Source organism: Myxine glutinosa, chromosome 2, assembly GCF_964187855.1.
Source record: "Myxine glutinosa chromosome 2, kmMyxGlut1.1, whole genome shotgun sequence".
NCBI classification, from domain to species: Eukaryota; Metazoa; Chordata; class Myxini; order Myxiniformes; family Myxinidae; genus Myxine; species Myxine glutinosa.
Window position 1 is genome coordinate 79,825,722 of NC_136262.1, and position 21,029 is coordinate 79,846,750.

At 42.1% G+C, this 21,029-nt stretch overlaps 1 protein-coding gene across 5 annotated transcripts in view; it reads right to left on the reverse strand.

The window, feature by feature from the left end:
- Nucleotides 1-1,946: 1,946 nt before the first annotated feature.
- The window catches only part of ATP2C1 (ATPase secretory pathway Ca2+ transporting 1), a 138,125-nt gene continuing 119,042 nt past the window's right edge, over nucleotides 1,947-21,029 (reverse strand). For all 5 annotated transcript variants that reach the window (XR_013622697.1, XR_010983384.2, XM_068107945.2 and 2 more), the window contains 5 exons: nucleotides 18,534-18,650; nucleotides 11,934-12,081; nucleotides 7,545-7,640; nucleotides 6,327-6,468; nucleotides 1,947-2,647 (listed from right to left, as the gene is read on the reverse strand). Coding sequence is in view for 3 of the 5 variants with exons in the window: in XM_068107945.2 (XP_067964046.1) it covers nucleotides 2,520-2,647; nucleotides 6,327-6,468; nucleotides 7,545-7,640; nucleotides 11,934-12,081; nucleotides 18,534-18,650 (631 nt within the window). In the remaining 2 variants the exon portion in view is untranslated. The remainder of the gene's footprint in view (nucleotides 2,648-6,326; nucleotides 6,469-7,544; nucleotides 7,641-11,933; nucleotides 12,082-18,533; nucleotides 18,651-21,029) is intronic.

The following is a 21,029-nucleotide window of genomic DNA, read 5'->3' on the forward strand; positions in this document are numbered from 1 at the left end:
ACGGAGTACAGTAGTACTCCATGTGTAGAGATGACACTGGAAATAAATGGCAGCCATTCAAATGTTTCCAAATGACAAGCTTAAAAACTACTATAGAGGAAGCCATGATCACAAAATCGCCGATTTGTTCATCCACAGAATTGTTGATGCATGATGTCATCCTGCCAAGCACAATAATAGCTGAAGCAATTACAATGATACCAACGGAAGGAAGTGCCATTCTCTCTTGGGTATTGCACCCCATACGATAACAATTTTGTTTTTAATCGGTCTTAAAAAATAATACACCACAAAATAAGTGATGATGTGTGAAGCTGGCATGATAACATACGGCCTGGTTTTAGACTCTCATAGAATGTGGCCGCCACAGCTTTGTGATGTTGGTGGAGTGTTTCGTTCCAGATTGTAATCACCAATCATACCTGCAGCTTTTATTGTTTTCAGAAGAAACCAAGTGTCAAGCAACGATAGATTGAACAAATAAGATGATTTATCGCTTATATTCTTCGTCTTCCTTCTCCTCCCTTTATCAGGGGTGAGATCCAATGGCACCAAGCTTCTGCCCTGCCTTGCCCACGATACTCTTCCACTTCCCCCTGTCCTCAGCCATCTCTCTCCACTCCCCATCCACCCCCACCTTATTGACATCACTCCTCACACAATCTCCCCATCTCAAGCAGTCTTAGTTTCCTCAACACATTCACTGTCTTTGCGCCAATCTCTCTTTCTCAATCAGCACCAAGTGTCCAGCTCACTTCAGGTGGCTTTTTATCAATCTCCTCGTCAAACTCATCTACATGCCAATCTCCTCCCTCAGTTCATCCATCCTCCTTCTATCCACCCTCTTCACTCCCACAATCCTCCTGACCCAGTTGTTCTCGCAGACCTGCAACCTCTGTTGTCTCAGTGACAGCGTCACCGTTTGAGACTGTAAAGGTAGGCCGGCATTACACAAGGCACTAAAATTTTCCCTTTCAATTATTTTTTATATCTTTCTGTCTGCTAATTTTATTCTATCAAGTAAATTTTAAATCACTGTGAAAAGTTGACGTCACATAAGTTGCCTACTCACCCTCTCATTCCGTGTACTAAGTCAAAGTAATCCCCGCACTACATAAAAATATATACTGATATATACACAGTATTGTGTTTCTTCTTAGGCATGCAGACAGACAAAAAAAAACACCGTTTAGAGGCCATTTTAGAGGAGGCCTAGAGGCCAAGCACGATAATATTCTTTTCGCTAAAGGATTCAAGGAGGCCCTTCTTGGAAATTTCTTCCTCGAAGGAATTTCTTTCTTACTGAGACTTCTTTCTTTCTTAAGCGTTTGCAGTTGCCATGTAATTCTTCAACTCTGAGTCTGGGAGGTCGGTGGTTCGAACCCTGGATAAGTCCTACCAAAGACTTTAAAAAATGGTGTGTAATTTTGAATGAAGTTAGTATTCCACCTTCTAGGTTGAAGTTCGTAATTGGTTGGATAACCACTTTCCATAAATATGGATCGGGTGACGAGGACAAATATAGTGGCCATCCAGGAGTCCTGGTTTATCCTTGAGCGATTTTATTTATGGAGATGGGTGAAAGAAAAAAATGTATGCCAGCAAACCCACTAATTTGGATGAATTAGAAAGTTCTCTCCATGATGTTTTGGCCGATTTGCCAGGGCAGTTTGTTAAGCGTTCAGTGGAAAATGTAGAAAAATTGCTGAGCGTGAAGGAGCTTAAATGCCGAAAGTTGCTGTTCACAAATTAGAACAGTGATAAATGGCCTTTTGTTTACATTTCCATATTGACTGACACACACACACACACACACACACACACACACACACACACACACACACACACACACACACACACACACACACACACACACACACACACACACACACACACACACACACACCCCGCCCCCTTTCTGACCACAAAATAAACAAAAGAAAGAACCCTTTTGCTATTCTCCTCTGTATTGCTTCCATAAAAATGCAATTACAAAATGAGATGAGATCTACAACAAAGAATGAGGATTATTGAGAATGTGAGGAAACAATTGAAACTAAATGGGAGTCAAGCAATAGCAAAAACTTGCTCTTTTATGGAACAGTGAAACTGAACAACAAACGTACAACAACAGTAGCCGTAAGAGAAAACGTTGACCATGATAATGCCTTTGACAACCTAAATTCAGATAAAATATTGATCATGATGTTATGCTCGACATAAATATGCAATGGGCGTAGTTAGTTTGTGAAGCACAGGTAAGTTTTGTGATAGCAAGTGTGATGGCCGAAGTCAACTTGCACGTGATACCAAATTAAACTTCATGGGAATGGGGTGGGGGAGAGGAGGGAAAGATGGCAATAGCTACCAGCATAACCATTAAATAATTTGATCGTGTATAATACAGAAATACATTGTTGGGAGATGTGAAGCAGAAAGTGTGACAATAGATAAGTAATGATTTTCACTGAAACCGTAAATAAGATGAACGCTTGTAGTTTCTGAAGGCAGCGTAAAGGTTAAACTTCTTCCAAGTACTGTTCTTGCTTTGGAGAAAGCGGAGCTGCAATTTGCCTTCTCTCCATCAACTTGAGAATTTCGGATGCAATCCATACTGTTGATGTGAGCACCATGAGGAATAAAAGATCTAACAAAAGAGCCGGAGACACGACCCACCACAAAAAGGTTAAATGGATCGAAATGTGAAACATATTTCATTTGGACGATAACTCTGTCAAATTATATATAAACAAAAATAGTTAAAAGGAAAAAACATTTGATGTGACATTTTGATGACACGAATTATCTTTTCTGTGAGTTTTTTGTATGCAATATGTAGGCTCAAGGAAGAGAAATGGCAGAATAGAGGAAGCACATGGATGCAAAGAGTGCAGTTATGAACAGGTAGGGAGAGAAAGAGAAAGCAAGAGATAGACGAGGGAAGGAGATTAAATGGCATAGTGAGGGGTTGGAATGAAAGAATATTTCATGGAGGATAGCCTGAAGTGGTGGTGTACCGTCAGCTTTATGCCCGAGAAAGAAGAGTGCAGGAAATGCATAGAATGAGGAAGGGGGTTCCACAAGCATGAAATAGAAGAACAAAGGACTAAGGTAAGCAGCAATAATGGATTTTGGAAGTTTCACAAGGATCGGATTGCTGGAACAATGTGTGAAGCCTGTAGGGACTGGCAAGGGGTGAAAGAGTAGAGGGGGCAAGACCTGAGGAGATATGGTATAAGAAAGATGCAAACATGTTTGTCTATGATGACAGCAGTCGCAGACAGTCCCTGTGCTGCTTTCTTACTGAATATATCAATCATTTTAAGAGCTTTAGATTCACACCATCCAGAAGATAAGTGTGATAGTGGGGGAACCAGCCCAGCAGTGAGAGCAGATGGACAACTCTCTCTTCCTCAATTGTGGCAAATTCAATTGCCACCATGCAACTTGGCTGAGTGATGATACCTCTGTCACCAATCATGGCACTTCATCAGCAAAGGACTTCTGTGACTCCATGGGACTGATTCAATCTGTGAACTTTCTAACCGGATTTCTCCGAATGACAAATCCTCCCTTCTGAACTTGGTAATGACTAACTTTCCGGCAAATGTCTCCTGCTCTTCCATTGCTTCAATTGGTTCATCTGATCAGACAATTGTGAAAGTCAAAATATCTCTAACTATTTTCAGAGCTACCTCAATGCCCACGAGTCTGACATTTCACTCAAACAGATGGGCAGGGACTGCAAGCAGCCATCTTTCTTCAGGACTGGTCTCCCATATCTACCACCCCTGATTACAACTCAGCCTGGGAATTCTTCCACAGAAACCATCTCTCATGCACAGATTCATCCCATCACGTCTTAAATTATCCTACCCTTCTTCCCACCCATGGTGAAGTGATTCCTGTGGTGAGGCCGTGTCGCTGAAACAACTTGCTTTCCCTTCCTGGAAGGCTAACCCGACCAAAGGCAATCTCGGTGTATTCCACAAAGTCAGCAACAACTGTGTGTCCACTATCAGGAGAGCCAGAAAACACCATCTGTCCAACCTCAAGAATGAACTTTCAAACTTGTTTCCCACCTCTAAAACCTCGTAGCGCATTTGTTAAGTCTGTCTCTGGTGTATGCTCCTTTCCATCTCTTCAAATGGCATCACAGCTGCAACATCTCATCAATCTGATCAATTTGATCATCAATGTTGATCAATCATCATCAACAATCACATCTGCAAAGTAAATGGCATTACGTTCTCAACAATCGTCTCGAAGAAGTTCTGTCACTCAAGCTTTTGGGTCTTACTATCTGCCATGATCTTTCCTGGGAAAACCACATTTCCAAGCTGGCCTCCAAAGGCACTTACCGACTGGGCATCCTCCGTCAGGCGAAGAAGTCCTTCCTTGGCACTCCTGAGCTCCTCACCACATACAAAGCTTTCATCTGCAGCTTGATGGAGTACTGTTCTCCCCTCTGGGCTGGTGCTCCTGCCTCATGCCTAGCTCGGCTTCACGCTGTAGAAACCAAAGCTTTTAGAATTATTGGCATCTCTTAAGGGACTTTCACTCTCTCACCGCAGGCAGGTTGGCTGTCTTTCTGTCTTCCACTGACTCCTCTCTGGCCTTGCACCCCCTGCTCTGTCTGTGCTCTGTCCCCCAAATATTCCTGATCTGTCAGCAACCCTCTTCTGGTGAAATTGCCAAAATCAAGGCTCTCTGCTCACCTTCACTCTTTCATTCCTCTTTTTTCCCACCTCTGGAACAAACTCCCACACTCTCTTCAATCCCACTCCTCCCTCCAGGTATTCAAAACAGCTAATCACCACCATCTCTTATATTCCCCCATACAAAACCTTGATCTTTTCTACCCCCGTTAATACACCCCAAATCCACCTTTTTCAAATCCCGTTTTCTTTCCTGAAAGTCCATGTTGTGTCCATCTTGTTTATCCCGTGTACCCCGCCCAAGCCCACTCCCTTCCACAGATCTCCCAATGTCCCTGTTCTCTACTGTAGCTGTACTTCCCTCTCTCTCCCTTTATTATATGCTTTTTGTGTTTCTGTTTATGTATTAGCTCTTACATGAGCCTCGACGTTGTTGGCATGTTGTGGGAATGTACTATTGCAAGGAAAATGCGGGTCCTTATAAGAGAAAAAAAAAAGGTTTTCCAGAGCAATTAAGGGGTCATTTATATAACAACATCCAATGTCTGTGTGCTGGTATTGCATTTCCTCCAAAGCCACTGGTTGCACAAAATGTTGAAAATGGTATCATGTTAATCCCCAAGGACCCAGGCAGTGCAGGGTCAAGAAATATTTAACTTGGACAAAAAACATTTTCATTATTCATATCGATAAACACCCAAAGCAAGTGTGAACTATGCTTCACGTGGCTTGGCAGTGTCGTGAGACGCTGCCAATTGGCTGTGTGATGGATGGTCGGGGCACTGTCATTAGCTCCTGGCAAGTGATGTTTTCAATACACCCTTGATGTACCTGTTTCCCCATTTTTGGATTTTCAAACGAAAAGCACACAAACAAACAAATAACGCAACGAAATGTGGGCCTGGGACCCACAGGCTTGCTTGTTAATGCATAGAAGGAAAAGAACTGGGGTGAAGATGATACCTTGGGAAATACAGCCTCAATTGGGAAGGATGATGAGAACAGGGTAACAAAGGATTTTGATAAGAGGAGGCTGTGGAGTCAAACGCACTGGAGGTTATTGTATTTAGGTAAGAAGCAGAGGATGTGAGTTCGAATTTTACTTCTGCTGTAGGGGAAGTTAGGGGATTTGCAGTCCTCAACTGCTTCATCTGTGGTTTCTCCCTACCTTCATCTCAGAGCTTTCTTCACTCCTAACCTAGCCCTTATTGCACATGCACCTCCAGCAAGCTATATCTTGTTCTCATCGAACATGCAATGCTGTTCACTACCCCTCCTGTCCCACTCTTCTCTTGACTGTGGAGTCGCTTCTTGTCTTGTCACATTCTTTCTGCCAATAACTTAAGATTGTACGGTTGGAACATTTAAGCCATGACCAACCAGCATTTCCCAGATGTCTATTACGAGTATTCCATCTTGGTGCCCATTCCTGACTTGGTTTAATGTCTATGATTTTTATTGATTATAAACTTCCCCACATCCTCCCAGATCTGTGATATCATCTTTTTTTGTCATATTTTAGAAGCCCATTATGTCATTCCACTTTTGTTGTGTATCCCTTGTTTGTCTAACTGCTCTATTCGTCTCCATTTTGTGTGTGGACCTCAGGTATTCCATGAGTTTTTAACTTTGGTTAAAAAAAGTGTTCAGATGTAGTCTTTCACTTACCCAGCAAGCTAAGTTGCTCTGTTTGGAAAACCTTCTGCAGTGGGGGGAAGTATATCACTGCCAGCTGACCCATGATGGAGGCACCAACAGCATAGCAGAACATGTGGTTGCTCAAAAAACCAATTTCAAAAACGGACTTTGACTACAAAAACAAACAAACAAAAAATAATAACAAGAAATACTCATAATACCAACTCCAAAAGCACCTGCTTTCAGACCAATTCTGCACTTGTGAAAATGATGCAAAAATATAAAATAAAATAAAAATGTACTAATAGTACAGCTGGTTGTGAAGGACAATGTAGAGATTTTGTTGCACTATTTTTATTTGCCAGTAAGCAAATGAAAGCTTGTGTTTTCCATACCAAGTATAAATGACAATGTTTTGTTTTTCATCCCTCATAAAATGGTAACAAACATGCAGCCCGGAAAAGCAACCTGAAACTAGAACGGCACTCGGTAGAGAGCATACCTCCAACAGGCTGAACAGTTTATATTTTGTGTCCCAATGATAGGCCGGATCTGGATTTGGACCTGAACCAAAATCAAATCAGCTAGTTCTTGTCACCTAACCATCTCGTTCACCAAGTTTAGTCATAACTCGTCCATAACTTTTTTAAATATCATGTTATATAATCGCTTCTCGCCCGATCTCTCAATAGTGGAGAATCACTTAAAAATTAAATAATTATCGTATCCGAATCCATATTCGGATCTTCACCAAAAACGAATCGATTCGTTCTTGTCAAACACACAACAGGCCCACCAAGTTTCGCCAATTCGTCAACCAGTTTTAGCCCCATCACTCAATGGTGAAGAATCACTTTTAAAATAATCTCTGATCTGGATTTGAATCTTCGCCAAAATAGAATCAATTATTTCTTGTCACACATGCAACCTGTCCACCAAGTTTCGTCCAAATCCGTCTACAACTTTTTGAGATATCCTGCTATATATCGTTTTTGGCCCTGTCTCTCAATGGTGACGAATCACTTAATAAATTCTACTAGCCGGATCCGGATCCGGATCTTCACCAAAATCAAATCATTTCGTCATTGTCACATACGCTACCTCTCTGCCAAATTTCGTCTGAATCCGTGCACAACTTTTTAAGATGTCTTGTTCACAGACAAATAAACAGACAGACAGACAGGAGTGGAAATATAACCTCCATCCACCTTCGGTGGGAGGAGGTAATAAATGTGGTATGAAAGATACCTGCGAACGTGAGCTCAATGCGTTGAACATGTCAAAGAAGACAAAACAAGTGAAGGTCATGGTTGTGTCTCGTGGAGTGATCATGTTGTCCTGCAACTGAAAAATAAATGACAGATCATTATTTTAAATTGCTCAATTTTGTGCAAAATGCAAACAAAGAATACAAATAATACATCAGAAAAAAATAGATTTTACATAATGGTGCCAAAAATCACACCCACACATATTTTCAACCAAATAAACCACTAACTCGAGAAAGTGATGCTCATCAAGATAAATGCATTATTCGGCCGAGACCGAATGGAGCAAGGTCGGGGCCATTTATTCCTGCTACATGAAACATCCTGCATCCCATGCCGGCAGAAAACGGAATTTTTGAAACACCTGCCACATTTGCATCATGTAACTTTGTATGAAGCTAACTTTTACCATTGCACACATTTCCTGTTTAATCAACTTGGTTGTGGGATGGCTTTGAAGGCCATAAAATTCAAGTTAATGAGTCTTTCCTTCGTGTTGGGAGAAGAGGTGAACAGAGCACACTGCAAGCACATCTACACTTGCCATTATATATGGTTTGAGCCCAAATTTACCGAGCCCGAACCGAAAAAACAAACAAACAGAAAAAGGCAGAATCCCGAGTCAATTTCCTTGGAATTCCCGGGAAACTATTTACGTGTGGGCACAATAGACAACATAAAAAAATAATAAGCACAAATATTATCCTGAACGTTGTGTTGACCAGAACTTTCCCTTTTCATCCCTTTTCATCTCATTCACACAAGGGTCTCGGCTGATGTTCCATAACATGGTCACGGTTGGTCGCGGATGCCTATTACGAGTATAATAAATAATCTTGCTGACAACCGTGATTATATTTGCACTCTGGCAGATTCTGGGGCAATCATATGAATTGGTGCAATCTGCATTGGCTTTGGAGCAAACTACAAGGCTTGTCATTTGCTTTTGAGTACACTTATGCCTCATTTGCACTGAAAACGGTTCCTGTGTTACAACAACTCTAACAGCGAAAGCGTTTCCATTACCGACCAAAATCCTGCTTTCAACAAGGTTGATGAAATGCCTCCCTGTTGTCACACTTTCTCCACTCGTTTACTCAAGTTGCACAGTCTGTTATGGACAGTAAAAGTCGCCATGCTCCTAGCCCTCTCCCATCACTCTCTGCCAAGTCCCGTGTAACACCGAGAGAATGGCAGATGCAACAAAGCCTCGGCAACATTATTAGGAGAAGCCTACGAAAGCTGTGACAAGTTTCTTTTTTCACCTTGGCCTGTACAATGAGACAGCATTTTAGACTTTCATAATTACACATGAAGCAGCAACAGCAGGTTTGCTCTACCTTTCATTTTCTCCTTTAAGAGAACAAATAATGCATATTGCTCTCATCAACGTCTCAAACTCATTTCCTACTTGTCGGTTTGGTTTTAATTACCTGGAATTAAAGGCATGCTTTTGTAGCACCGTTTCATGTAATTGCCATGCCATCTCTGACAGATGTGTGTTGCACCTTTCGTTTTCTCCGACACGATCGGTTGCTAAAAGAAGAAGCAGCATCCCCAGTGTTGCTTAATCAGGAATGAATCTAACCTGATTATCAGAGATAAGACTCGAGGTTTTTAAACGTGACCAATTCAATTACTATTCCTTCGAGCAGGGAGAAGGTTGGCTGGCCTGTCATTGCAAGGATCAGTCTTGATGGCGTTATTACCAATTGGAATAACGCCATCAACCAAAATGGTCTTTAAACTAAATAATAATTACAAAATGTATTAGCAGCAATACCGAAGCAACATTTCAAATTTCAGGCTGTTACATGGGTGGAAATTGAAGAGAATTAATATTTATTATATAATACACGGTTGCGTACACAGAACATGTTTCCTCACATACGCATTCAGACGATCAAGTTCGCACAGATTTGTGTTGCGATGCTTGCTGGACAAAGGTTCGTGTTTCGCCAAATAAACTTCATCAAAACCCCATGTTCTAAAGTCTTTCCTCTCAACCATGAATGTATGCTCCTGCATCAGAGATACGCCAAAGGAGTTATCCCTTTGCTCTGTAGTTTCGAGCCGTGGCATGCATTTTTCAAAGCGGGTGGTCAGCTTCTTCGTATTGTACAAATTTTTACCAGCCGTGGACGAGTTACATTTTTAACAATGGTGGATCAGTCACACATTTCTCAGCAGTAAGTGAGTCTTTAATGAGGCTTTTAAAATATGCTGTTTAACCTAAAGTGAATTCACATGGTTGGCTATGATAAAAGAAAGACATTAACCCATCAGGTACATCAATTAAATGAACTCTAATAGTTAAGACATTCACATCTAGAAAGCAATTGGCTGAACAAATTTCACTGTGAAGAAATTTAGGCCTCAATAGTGTTCGCCAAATGCAAGCTGTAATAGTACTAATTTAATTTCAAAAGTGAACTTTTTGTCATTTGAATTCAGCGCATTAAGTGTTTTAAAGGCATTTGTATCAAACATCCTGAGACCACGATTACCATGGGTTTTTTTTTTTTTTTTTTTTTTTTTTTTTTTTGTATACAATATCGAGGCTCGTGAAAGAGCGAACATTAATCACACAGAAAGACAAACCGACACATAAAACATATAACATAGGGAGCGGTAGACAAGATGGGGAGAGAGGGGGAAGGACACAAACACAACATTTGAGAGCAGGGACCGAGAGACATGGAGACATCGAGAGATCTGAGAGAGGGCGAGGGCTTTGGGGGGGGGGGGGGGGGCGTGGGAAGGGGGCAGTGGGAGAGGTATAAAACATATGGACACTGCCAGGACTTCCAGGAAAGAAGTTGGAATTTCAAACAAGGTGGATCTGGGGTGAATTAGCGGGGGTAGAAAAGATCAAGGTTTTGGATGGGGGAAGATAAGATGTGGTGGTGAACAGCTGTTTTAAAGACCTGGAGGGAGGAGTGGGATTGAAGGGAGTGAGGGAGTTTGTTCCAGAGGCGGGAGAAAAGAGGAATGAAAGAGTGAAGGTGAGCGGAGAGCCGAGATTTCGGCAGTTTAACCATCAGAGGGTTGCTGGCAGATCTTGTGCGACCTGTAGGAATATTTGGGGGACAGAGCACAGAGAGAGCTGGGGGTGCAAGGCCGGAGAGGAGTCGGTAGAAGACAGAAAGACCACCTACCTGCCTGCGGTGAGTGAGTGAAAGGCCCTCAGAGATAGCTTCATCGCGGGAGATTCCAATAATTCTGAAAGCTTTGGTTTCAACAGCGTGAAGCCGAGCTAGGTGTGAGGCAGGAGCACCGGCCCATAGGGGAGAACAGTATTCCATTGAGCTGCGGATGAAAGCCTTGTATGTGGTGAGGAGCTCAGGTGTGCCGAGGAAGGACTTCGCACGACGGAGGATGCCCAGTCGGCGACTGGCTTTGGAGGCCAGCTTGGAAATGTGGTTTTCCCAAGAAAGATCATGGCAGATAGTGAGACCCAAAATCTTGAGCGACAGAACTTCTTGGAGAGGATTGTTGAGAAAGTAGATGGGAGGGTTGTCCAGTCGATCTTTTCGGAGAGACATAGTAAGAGTGTGAGATTTGTCAGGATTGAAAGACATGTTCCACTTGTTTGACCAGTCTGTGATTTTGTCCAGGTCTTCAGAGAGTGAGGAGGCAGCAGACTGCCGATCTGAGGGAAGAGGAATGGAGCGGCAGAGAGTGGTGCATGTATGTAGTGCGCAAATGTTTTGCTCTCTGCCCTGTACAGGTGGCCCCACGATAGGAGAACAGTGATTGGCCAAATTTGTAATCGCACACACAGAAATGGTAATTCCTGAATGTTTATAATAGCTTCTCTTTTCTAGCAGGTTGATGGCAGGAAGAGAAAATGTCCACATGCTATTTTGATTTACAAGAAGTTTATACACAGGTGTGTGTGTGTGTGTGTATACTCCTTTATAGCAGGTTTGGAATTAGGGTAAAATGTTAATTATAAGGAGGGGCAGTGGGAGGCATTGGCTGCAGGGTTAACTCAGGCTTGCAGCACCACAAGCAGTGAGACTGTGATATATAGCTGACCTCAGATGCATAGCCACATAGCCCCACACTGCCAAAGTGAAGCAAACGGCATGAATACATTGCCAGTTTTCCTTTATAATCACTTATACACAACCGGAAGCTCTCCATCCTTCTCCATGCAAATAACACTATTTCAACCACATGCCCAACAGTGCTATTCAATTTTTTTCTTGCTTCATTTGACAAAATAATGAAAATGTAGTTCCTGAAAAAAATTTCAGTCAACAAACACTGAATAACAAAAAACTTCAGTTAACAAAATACAGAAAATCAAAACAAAAGAACAAAAAAAACACATTTAAGATAGAATTAAATGAAATATGCATACCTCCCTCCAGAAGACAAAAAGTGTTCCTGAAACAATGATAAAAGATGACATGAGGATCTTTCCCACAAGGCTCCGAGTCAAGATGCTCTCCTTGACATTTCGTGGGGGGCGCAATACAACGTCCTTGTCAACAGGCTCAACTCCCAAGCTGTAAATTAAATGATGTACGGCATGTGATTTAAAACAAAAACATTAGAAGCTTTCAGCAATGCAAATTCAGGAAGTTGGTTAAAAAAACAAGACCAAAAGTCTAACAGCGGCATAGCCAGCCTTGCAAAATATTATAAACCACAAACACACATTATTAGCTTTTTAAACAGTCACTAATGCTGTTCATAACATTAAGCAAAGAAATTTGGAGGAATCCAGACATCCATGAGGTATGTTTTACTTCCAGCGAAGATATACTGTAATCTAGATTATACCCCACAAGGGTTGGAGGTGTGCTCATTTACCAAGCAGCTAGCTAGCGCTTGCCAAGCCAGCCGTTCCTTAAGGGTTTTGAATGGAATGCTTGCTCGAATGCTTAAACCACTTGGCGATCTTTCCACAAGAAACTTGGTAAATGAACACACAACCAATGTTCTTGAAATCCGACCATAGATCGACTGTAATCTATATACCCCAAAGAGGAACGACCTTTCCTGCCACTCTCGAAGTGACCGGGTGTTTACATCGTAATGACATCATATACGTAATTACGTAGCATGACAGCCGGACACAAAAATTATATATACTTTAATATATACAAGATATATATTTCACCTCAAGTAACGTTGCAGTCACGACAAAGGGATTAGTGTTATGATTAGATTTACTATAATAATAATGTGACATTATTACGAAAATTTTATTATTTAAAAAAAAAACCGAGGTGGATTCCTTACTTCCACAGTTACACCACTTCAATCCATCAACTTTCCATTCACGACATTGGGATTATGGTTATATTTACCAAGTGTTATGGTTATATTTACTATAATATTATTATTACTACGAAAACGATACTACTGAAACGATACCACTATTAAGAGACCTGGGTTTAATTTGTCCGAAGCAGACGGTGAGTCATAAAGCCTAAGGCCTATACTATACGTACCGTATTGTGGGAACGCCGATGCTTTCGATATTTGATGGTCATTTTAACAATCGGTTGGTTTGTGTTTCACAATGAATGAAAAACGTAAAGGTAGAGCATGGCGATTATGATATATGACAGGTTCGACAATATGTTTGGCATGAACGGCATGTAAATCAAAATGGCGGTGCGTAAAGTCAGCCGCAGCACCGCCGTAATGACATCAGACGTAATCACATCACCCTGTCATGTGATCCGATTCTTAGCTCTGATTGGTATACGTTTGAGGGGACATACATGCATACATATACATACAGACGGACGGACAAACACTGTTCTAGACGGCTCTGCCCAATGGGCTACGCCGTAAAAATCAAACCCAATCCAAATATGACATGTCGCATAAAAGGGTTTTCATAGACTCAAACATGTACAGTGCCTTCAGAAAGTATTCACACGCCTTGACTTTTTCACATTTTTTGTTATAGCCTGAATTAAAAATGGATGAAATTGAGATTTTTTTTGTCACTGATCTATACATCATGCCCCAAAATGTCAAAGTGGAATTTATTTTGAAATTTCTACAAAATAATCAAAAATGAAAAAAAGAAATATCTAAATTACACAAGTATTCAAACCCCTGAGTCAATATCCCATAGAAGCACCTTTGGCAGCAATTACAGCTTTGAGTCTTCTTGGGTATGTCTATCAGCTTTACATATCTGGATTTTGGGAGTTTCTCCCATTCTTCCTTGCAGATTTGCTGAAGCTTTGTCAAATTGGATGGGAAGCATCATCCATCATTGCTTCAGATATGAAATCTTTCCTCTTCTCCAATGGCTTGATCTCTGATCATCAATTTGGTTTCAGACCTGGTCACTCGACTCTGGATATGCTGCTACTGCTTTCTCAGCAATGGATGGAGGTCCTCAATGCCAAACAGGAAATTAGAGCCGTCTCCCTCGACATATCACATGCCTTCGATATGGTCTGGCACCCCGCTCTGCTCACCAAACTCTCCTCCTTTGGTATCCATGCAAATCTCCACGCATGGCTGGCGGACTTCCTCTCTAGTCGTAGTCAACGTATGGCCCTGAATGGGTTTCTCTCATCTCCTCTTCCTGTTCAGGCTGGAGTTCCCCAAGGCAGTGTTCTGGGCCCTGTGCTTTTTCTGGTCTTCAACAATGATCTCTCCGACTCTCTTGAAAATCCTCTCTTTGCTGATGACTCTACTCTCTGTCGCTCCATTCTTCATCCCTCAGATCGGCAGTCTGCAGCCTACTCACTCTCTGCAGACCTGGACAAAATCACAGACTGGGCAAACAAGTGGAACATGTCTTTCAATCCTGACAAATCACACACTCTTACGATGTCTCTCCGAAAAGACCGACTGGACAACCCTCCCATCTACTTTCTGAATAATCCTCTCCAAGAAGTTCTGTCACTCAAACTTTTGGGTCTCACTATCTGCCATGATCTTTCCTGGGAAAACCACATTTCAAATCTGGCCTCCAAAGCCAGTCGCCGACTGGGCATCCTCCGTCGTGCGAAGTCCTTCCTTGGCACACCTGAGCTCCTCACCACGTACAAGGCTTTCATCCGCAGCTCAATGGAATACTGCTCTCCCCTCTGGGCTGGTGCTCCTGCCTCACACCTAGCTCGTCTTCACGCTGTTGAAAGCAAAGCATTCAGAATCATTGGAATCTCCCGCGATGAAGCTAACTCCAAGGGCCTCTCACTCACTCACCGCAGGCAGGTTGGTGGTCTTTCCGTCTTCTACCGACTCATTTCTGGCCTTGCCCCCCCCAGCTCTCTCTCTGGGCTCTGTCCCGCAAATATTCCTACAGGTTGCACAAGATCTGCCTGCAACCCTCTTATGGTTAAACTGCCAAAATCAACTCTCTGCTCACCTTCACTCCTTCATTCCTCTTTTCTCTCGCCTCTGGAACAAACTCCCTCACTCTCTTCAATCCCACTCCACCCTCCAGGTCTTTAAAACAGCTGTTTACCACCATCTCTTATCTTCCCCCATCCAAAACCTTGATCTTTTCTATCCCCGATAATTTCACCCCAATTCCACTTTTTGAAATATCAACTTCTGTCCTGGAAGTCCTTGGTGTCCTTGTGTTTTATACTTCTCCCACCCCCCCTCCCCTTCCCACGCCTCCTCCCCCCAAGCCCTCTCCCTCCCACACATCTCCCTGCTCTTAAATGTTGTGTGCTCTCAAGTGTTTGTGTGCTTCCTCTTCTCTTGTCTTCCGCTCCCTCTTTTTATATATTTTGTTTGTCTGGTTGATTTGTTTGTGAAGTAAATGTCAGCTCTTTCACGAGCTCGATTCAGTATACAAAAAAAAAAAAAAAGCGTCAGTAAACAGCTATCTTCAAGTCTTTCCGCAGATTCTCAATGTGATTCTAGTCTGGGCTTTGGCTGGGCCACTCAAGAACTTTTGCATTCTTGTTCTCACGCCATTCCGGTGTTACTTTCGCTGTATGGGTGTGGGCATTGTCCTGTTGAAACGTAAATCGATGCCGCAGTCCAAGGTCTTTTGCACTCTGTAGCAGGTTCTCCTCAAGGATTTGCCTGCATTTGGCCTCATTCATTGTTCCCTCTGTCGTTTCAAATCTCCCAGTCCCTGCTGCTGAAAAGCATACCCAAAGCATGTTGCTGCCACCCCCATTCTTCACGGTAGGGATGGTATTAGATGGGTGATGAGCTGTGCTCGGTTTCGGCCAGACGTAACGCTTTGCATTCAGGCCAAAGAGATAAATTTCTCTCTCATGAGATCACAAAATCTTTTGCCTCATGTTCTCAGAGTCTTTCATGTGCCTTTTTGCAAACTCCAGGCATGCTGTCATGTGCCTTTTTCTCAGGAGTGGCTTCCGTCTGGCCACTCTCCCAAAAAGCCTAGATTTGTGAAGTGCTGCAGAGACTGTTGTCCTTCCGGCAGGTTCTCCCATCTCAGCCAAGGAACTCCGTAGTTCTGTCAGAGTGGTCATTGGGTTTGTGGTCACCTCCATAACCAAGGTCCTTCTGCCCGGTTGCTCGGTTTGGTCAGACGGCCAGCTCTAGGTAGAGTCTGGGTAGTTCCATATTCTTTCCATTTGCTAACGATTGAGCCCACTGTGCTCTTGGGAACTTTCAACACTCTATAAAATGTTTTATACCCTTCCGCAGATCTATGCCTCCTGATAATTCTATCTCGAAGTTCTACAGACAGTTCCTTCGACATCATGGGAGAGTTTCCGTTCTGACATGCACTGTCAACTGTGACACCTTGTATAGAAAGGTGTGTTTCTTTATAAATCATGTCCTATCAATTGAGTTGGCCACAGGTGGCCTCCAATCGAGTTGTGGAGACATCTCAAGTAAATTGGATGCACCTGAGCTCATTTGGAGTGTCAGAGCAAAGGGGTTGAATACTTATGGACTCAAAACATTTCAGTTTTTCATTTTTAATTATTTTATATAAAAAAATAATAGATAAAAAATTCCATTTCGACATTATAGGGTACTATATGTAAATCAGTGACAAAAACGATCTCAGTTTAATGCATTTTAATTCAGACTAACACAACAAAATGCGGAAAAAAAATCAAGAGGCGTGAATACTTTCTGAAGGTACTTTAAGTGTTGGGAAATGCAGCTCAAATCTGGATAATGTCACAAATAATCATTCAGTTTTAATTTTCTTTTTCTGTATGACGATTAGATTGCATTTTCATATTTTCTCATGAAAAGCTAAATATTTTGGTTTGGTAATGCAAGATTATTTTGCAAATATAAGACAAACAAATGCCAGCTGCGTTAGAAGGTGTGCCTCACAAAAATCACGTTCGAAAGTATATTTGCCTCACATTGTTATTGATTTTTCCAATCGAGTAATGTTTGAAAGCAACATATTCAAGTTGTTTGAGATGAAGAATCAAATGTAGTTTGAACAGCTGTGTTGATGGCACCTCCAAAAATGATGTATTCCAAAATACTGCAACCATTGCACATTCATTAGGAGGCAGTTTGTTTACCAAAACCCAAATTCATGTTGAACACATTAATTGGGGCTTTGCTGGCATAAAACCATAATTACCAGAGGTTAGCTATCATTACTGGCCCCCTAGCCCAAGGCTGGAAATAATATGCATGAGCAAGTAAAGGCTTCAACTGACTGGTACGGTTTGGTCAGCGAAAAAGATTGGCAGGGGTGAGCAAGGGGGGCATTGCCACCTCAAAAAAACGGAACAAAAATAACAAACTGAGCATCAATATATTTAATTTTATTTGCATAAACATCATTACTTATTCTGCAAAAAGGTACTCTGCGAAAGCAGACGAGTAGAATATCTGTTGAAGGGAAATCTTGCTGCCGTGCAAGTCGGTGGAGGAGGAAGGATGGATTCACATGCCTCCTGCTGCTCCTGGGGTCCCATAAATGTGTGATCAATTCAAACTATGATTGTATATTTAGTTATTGATGCTTTCATTTGTTGGTGTATTGTAACGTAAAGAAACAAGTGTTGAGGTATATTGCACCATTTGCATTGAATAGCTTCATTTGTAACAAATAACAGTTCGACAGACAAACAAAGAGAAAGCTGAGCACAGCAAGACTTCCCTTTGGAGAAATCACAGCAAAAACTAGAACGGCACTCGGTACAGAGCATACCTACGCCAGGCTGAACAGTTTACGTTTTGTATCCCACTGATAGGCTGGATCTGAATTCGGACCTGAAATAAAGCTAATCAGATTGTTCTTGTCACCTAACCAACTCATCCACCTAGTTTCGTCATAACTCGTCTGCAACTTTTTTAAAAATACGCTATACATCGCTTTTCATCCTATCTCGCAATAGTAAAGGATCACTTAAAAATTAAATAATTATCTTATCCAAATCCATATTCAGATCATCACCAAAATCGAATCGATTCGTCCTCGTCCCACACCCAACCTCTCCACCAAGTTTCGTCTAAATCCGTCCACAACTTTTTGAGATATCCTGCTATATGTCGGTTTTAGCCCCATCCGTCAATAGTGAAGAATCACGTATAAAAATTATACTAGCCGGATCCGAAACCGGATCTTCACCAAAATCTGATTTCGTCCTTGTCATATACGCGACCTCTCCGCCAAATTTCATCCAAATCCGTCCACAACTTTTTGAGATATCCTGTTCACAGACAAACAAACAGACAGACAAACAGACAAACAAACAGACAGACAAATAGACAGACAAACAGACAGACAATGGTGAAAACATAACCTCCATCCACCTTCGATGGTGGAGGTAAAAACTCCAATGATGATGATGATGATGATGATGATGATGATGATGATGATGATGATGGCAAAACCAACAAAACTACAAATTCCACTTTTTCCAAATTGGCAATAAACAAAATCACACACTTTCCTTCCCTGAATGGATAATGCAGATTGTAAATGTGCACTGCACATACAAAGAATGGATCAAACTACTATTGTTGTCCAAATTCAGAATGGTCAAAATACCATTCGTACTTCTCTCACCTCTGCGCAGGAGGACCATCCATAATGATGTTTATCCACAGGATTTGCATGGCATTAAGGGGGTTCGGGAGATTCATAAGAGTTGCGATCGTGATCAATGCCAATGCTGCAATGCTCCTGTGGGGGCACGCAGACCAAGAAAGACACGACACATCAATGCTGGCGATAAAACAGAAATATGCACTCGAGCTATTTTATCAACAAAAATTGGATTTGAATGAACGTTTCACAAAATCGGTGCATACATGGCCTCGGGTTTTCCACTTTCTTTGTGCGACACGTGAAAGATCTGCTTGCAGAAGCACTTCCATCTTTTCTGCATCAACTCATCGAGCTGTTGTCATTTGTTGCTTACAATTTTAACCGGATGTCCGTTCTAGCATTTGCCAACAAACAAAGCACATCGTTTGTTTGCTTTATCCGTTAAAAATCTCTTTCCTCTGCCCTCTTTTCCTCATGCCCCCACTTGCCTCTCACCCTCACATATGTGAAGCAACCATCTTTTTTTAACTCCTATCCTGACCCACCTTTGTCCATTTACCACAACTTCACCCCTCGCTCACATATAATTTAATCATCCGCACCTTCACCCTTGTCCACTCTCCCTCTCCCTTCGCCTTCCTTAATGCCGTAAAAATTCCTTCACTGCCATAGTTTCATTCCTGATACTCCCTTAATGCCAGCATGCTCTTTCTGGCCACAGGGTGAAAAAAAAGTTCGGTCTCCTCTCTCAGCTTCTACCTTTCCTAAAACCCTCGACAATTACCTCCGCCACCGAAGGTGGATGGAGGTGATGTTTTCACCCCTGTCTGTCTGTTTGTGAACAAGATATCTCAAAAGGTTGTGGACGGATTCGGACGCGATTTGGCAGAGAAGTAGTGTCTGTGACGAGGACGAAATGATTCTATTTTGGTGAAGATTCGGAATCGGATCCGGCTAGTATGACTTTTTAACTGATTCTTCACCATTGGGAGATCGGGCCAAAACCGACACACAGCAGCATATCTCAAAAAGTTGTGGACGGATTTGGACGAAACTTGTTGGGCAGGTTGTGTGTGTGACAACGACTAATGGATTCGATTTTGGTGAAGATCTGAATGTGAATATGGATTGGGAGAAGAAAATTACTTCATTTATAAGTGATTCTTCACCATTGAGATATCGGGCGAAAAGCGATATATAACATATTTAAAAAAGTTATGGACGAGTTATGACTAAATTTGGTGGAAGAGATGGTTAGGTGACAAGAACAAGTCCATTCGATTTTGGTTCAGGTCCGAATCCAGATCCGGCCTATCAATGGGATACAAAACATGAACTGTTCTTCCTGGCAGAGGTATGCGCTCTACCGAGTGCCCTTCTATTTCTGGCGAAACTACTTCTTTCCACTTTTGCAACTTCAATTCCATCTTTCCTGGATTGATACCAAATGTAAAACTCACGCCTCGTCGTGATGTACAGGTGGTCTTTTAACAGACAGTCTCTCGACCATAACTGCAATGGGCATCGTCGTTTTGCCAAAATAAGAATTTGGAAAAAACAAACCCGAGTTTGCATCGAGAGTCCAGATTTGTTAACCTTGCACGCTTGGATAGGCCCCATCTTTTCATCCTGTCTATGGTCCCCCACCTCTCGCCTATGCTGTCTGTGTTCTCTACCTATGCTCCCCCTCCCCCAAAAGCTCCCATTCTGCCCTCGTAGCTAACAGTTTGGACCTTCAACATTATAAGTCACCATTGAAACATCACAAATAATCTTCCTACATGTTGCCGCTGTTTATCAAGACTGTGTCCTGATCAGACAGTTCTTTCAGAGGATGTTCTCAATGACGCAATTGTTTATTGCTGGCAATCCTTTCTGCTGCTTTGTGGTGACATCACTTCCACCACCCTCATTGTGGTGTCACTGCTTATGTCAAGAACACCTCCCACACTATCCAAATTTCCAACAACATGACAGGGTCTCAGATGGAAACTTTAAATATTTTTAGGTCCCAATGGTGAAGAATCACTTGTAATTAAATAATTATCATATCCGAATCCATATTCAGATCTTCCCCAAAAATCGGAGCGATTCTTCCTTGTCACACACACAACCTCTCCACCAAGTTTTGTCCAAATACGTCCTCAACGTTTTGAGAAATCATGCTATGTATCGTTTTTCGCCCTATCTCCCAAGGTGAACAATCACTTTAAAAATTCCACTAGCCGGATCCGAATCCGGATCTTCACCAAAATCGAATCATTTCGTCCTTGTGTTACAGATTCGTCACTTCCGTTGTTGTGGTTTTCATCCACTGTAAACATTTTTGATTCCATGTACTATTATTGTTGTCGTTTAAGGTAGATAGAGGTTACTATTTTCAAAAGGTAAAAAAGTCAATGTTTTAAATGAAACCGGAACCGGACGACGACGAAGAGGAAGAGGAAGAGGAGAGGAAGAAGGCGGAGCGAGTGAGTCGAAGAAGAAGCCGAGCTGCTTCGAGGTCTGGAGCAA